At 34.6% G+C, this 2,528-nt stretch overlaps 1 protein-coding gene across 1 annotated transcript; it reads right to left on the reverse strand.

Annotated features, from left to right (window-relative positions):
• Nucleotides 1-1,471: 1,471 nt before the first annotated feature.
• LOC135151503 (secreted RxLR effector protein 161-like) lies at nucleotides 1,472-2,161 on the reverse strand. Its single transcript, XM_064089985.1, has one exon. It carries the CDS (start codon nucleotides 2,159-2,161, stop codon nucleotides 1,472-1,474), a length of 690 nt encoding a protein of 229 aa, XP_063946055.1.
• Between the last annotated feature and the right edge of the window lie 367 nt (nucleotides 2,162-2,528).

Below are 2,528 nucleotides of genomic sequence, written 5' to 3' on the forward strand. Positions count from 1 at the left end.
CCAAGTGATTTATTGAAATTATATGTCTGAAGAATTTCAGGATGCTGCTACACACCACTGGAAAAAGTTCATTAATATGTTCAAGCCTCAGTGTACAAATAATCTTTTGTAGCACGTCCAGAAGTCCAGAAGGTATAAAGTTTTAATACTTTATTTATTCAGAAGATTTCATACTATTGTTACTAATGAAGAAGAACTACGAAGACAAAGAATCGACGAACAAGCCACGACTCAAATGTTTATTTGATAAAGGATATTTAATTCAGCTAGATACAGATGAACCAGACAGTACATTTGTGTGTCAGCTACTCAGATTAAGTGTTCAGCATCAACTATAAGTGGCCGTTCCATCAAGACGAAGATCTACAGCGTTTAAACATGTCTGGAGTCCCTGCTGCTTGAAGAAAAGAATTATATAAATATTTCTTTAATCACTTCACTTATCTAAATAATTAAATTAGTTGTATAATTTATTTATTAAATTGATTCACCTTCGAATTAATTTAATTTATGAATTTATATGATTAATATAATTAATTAAGTGATTATTGAATATTTATTTAATTAAAAAACAAGTGTTTTAGTCATTAAACACCTCGGTATGACTTTATTAATTAATGTCATACCGTGTGAAGTAATATGACTTAAACTGGTGAGATGACATAGTCTAATTATGTCATACCGTGTCTAGCAAAGCGACTTTAGCAGGTGCAATGACTTTCTCGATTAAAGTCATACCGTGTCTATGGAAACTACATATTCTGGCATGACATAGAATGTCATACCGTTTGTCATCGAATGACATTCAGTGGTATGACTTAAAAAGTCATACCGTGTCATCCAGAATGGCTTTTTCCTTTTGTCCTTATGTCTTGTGTTGTATGACTTAGAATGTCATACCATTTGATGCTCTATGACTTATTAAGTCATACATCTTGATTGCTTATGACTTTGGCTAGTTATGTCATGCCAAATGACCCTTGAAGGCCAAGGAATTAATGTCATACCGTGTATGGCAGTATGACATTCCTTTTAAATGTCATTCCTTCCTTCCTTTTGGCATGGCTTTGCTTTGTAATGTCATTCCTAAGCTACTAAGTCATTCCTTTCAATGTCATACCTAGTTCCAAGTGCTTTGCCTATAAATATGGCTTCACTTCTTCATTTCCAAGTGTTTATTGCATTGTAAACTTTCAAGTTGTTTGTAACTTACTATTCGTTATATCCACAGTTTTCTGTGCTTTGATCACTCGGTTGTTTTAATCACTAAACTAGAATATATCCTGTCGAATTTATTCTACGAACTTTAGTGGACATTAAAACGAACCTTATTAATTATATAACGACTTAAAACATTGTTATATTAATTAATTAAAATCTGATTAACAAGTTTAATTCAAATCAGATTATTCCGCCGCGATTTTTTAGTGACGATTGTATTCAACCCCCCCTTCTACAATCGTTTCAGGACCTAACAATTTGTCATAAAATGCTGTACTGGATTACCTATCATGGCAATAGCACTCTGATTATCACAGTAAATAGGGATTTGAGATAGAGTTAACCCATAATCCAGCAGTTGATTCTTCATATAGAGAATCTGAGCACAACAACTCCCTACCGCAATATACTCTGCTTCTGCAGTGGATGTGGAGATTGACTTTTGTTTCTTGCTAAACCAAGAAACCAATCTGCCTCCAATAAATCGGCAGCTTCCACTTGTGCTTTTCCTGTCTATTTTGCAACCTGCAAAATCTACATCTGAGTAACCAATTAGTTTAAAATCTGATTCTCTTGGGTACCATAATCCTAGATTAATAGTGCCTTTGAGATAATTGAAGATTCTCTTTGCTGCAACTAAATATGGTTCTCTGGGATCAGCTTGAAATCTTACACAGAGACATGTAGCATACATGATGTTAGGTCTACTTGCAGTTAGATAAATAAGTGAACCAATCATTCCTCTGTAGGTGGTGATATCTACTGGGGCTCCAGAATCTTTATCTAATTTTGTGGCTGTTGCCATGTGAGTTGTTGCAGCAGAACTATCTTGCATTCCAAATTTTGTAAGCAAGTTTCTGGTGTATTTGGACTGATTGATGAAGATTCCTTCCTCAGTCTGCTTAACTTGTAATCCCAGAGAGTAGCTTAACTCTCCCATCATGCTCATTTGGTATCTTGACTTCATAAGCTTGGCAAACCTCTCACAAATTTTAGCATTAGTAGAACCAAAAATGATGTCATCAACATAAATTTAAACTAAAAGCAAGTCTTTACCATGGTTGAGATAAAACGGAGTTTTGTCAATTGTACCTCTGGTGAATCCACTATCTAAAAGAAATTGAGCCAGAGTTTCATACCATGCTCTTGGTGCCTGCTTCAGTCCATAGAGTGCTTTATCAAATTTGTAGACATGACTTGGAAAATTTTGGATCTACAAAGACTGGAGCTTATATTAGAGGATGTATTCTCTGATAATTCTTCATCAGTCTGATGCATATTGTCATTCTTGAAATGCTCCCCCTCAA

The sequence above is a fragment of the Daucus carota genome, chromosome 3 (assembly GCF_001625215.2).
Source record: "Daucus carota subsp. sativus chromosome 3, DH1 v3.0, whole genome shotgun sequence".
Lineage (NCBI taxonomy): Eukaryota > Viridiplantae > Streptophyta > Magnoliopsida > Apiales > Apiaceae > Daucus > Daucus carota.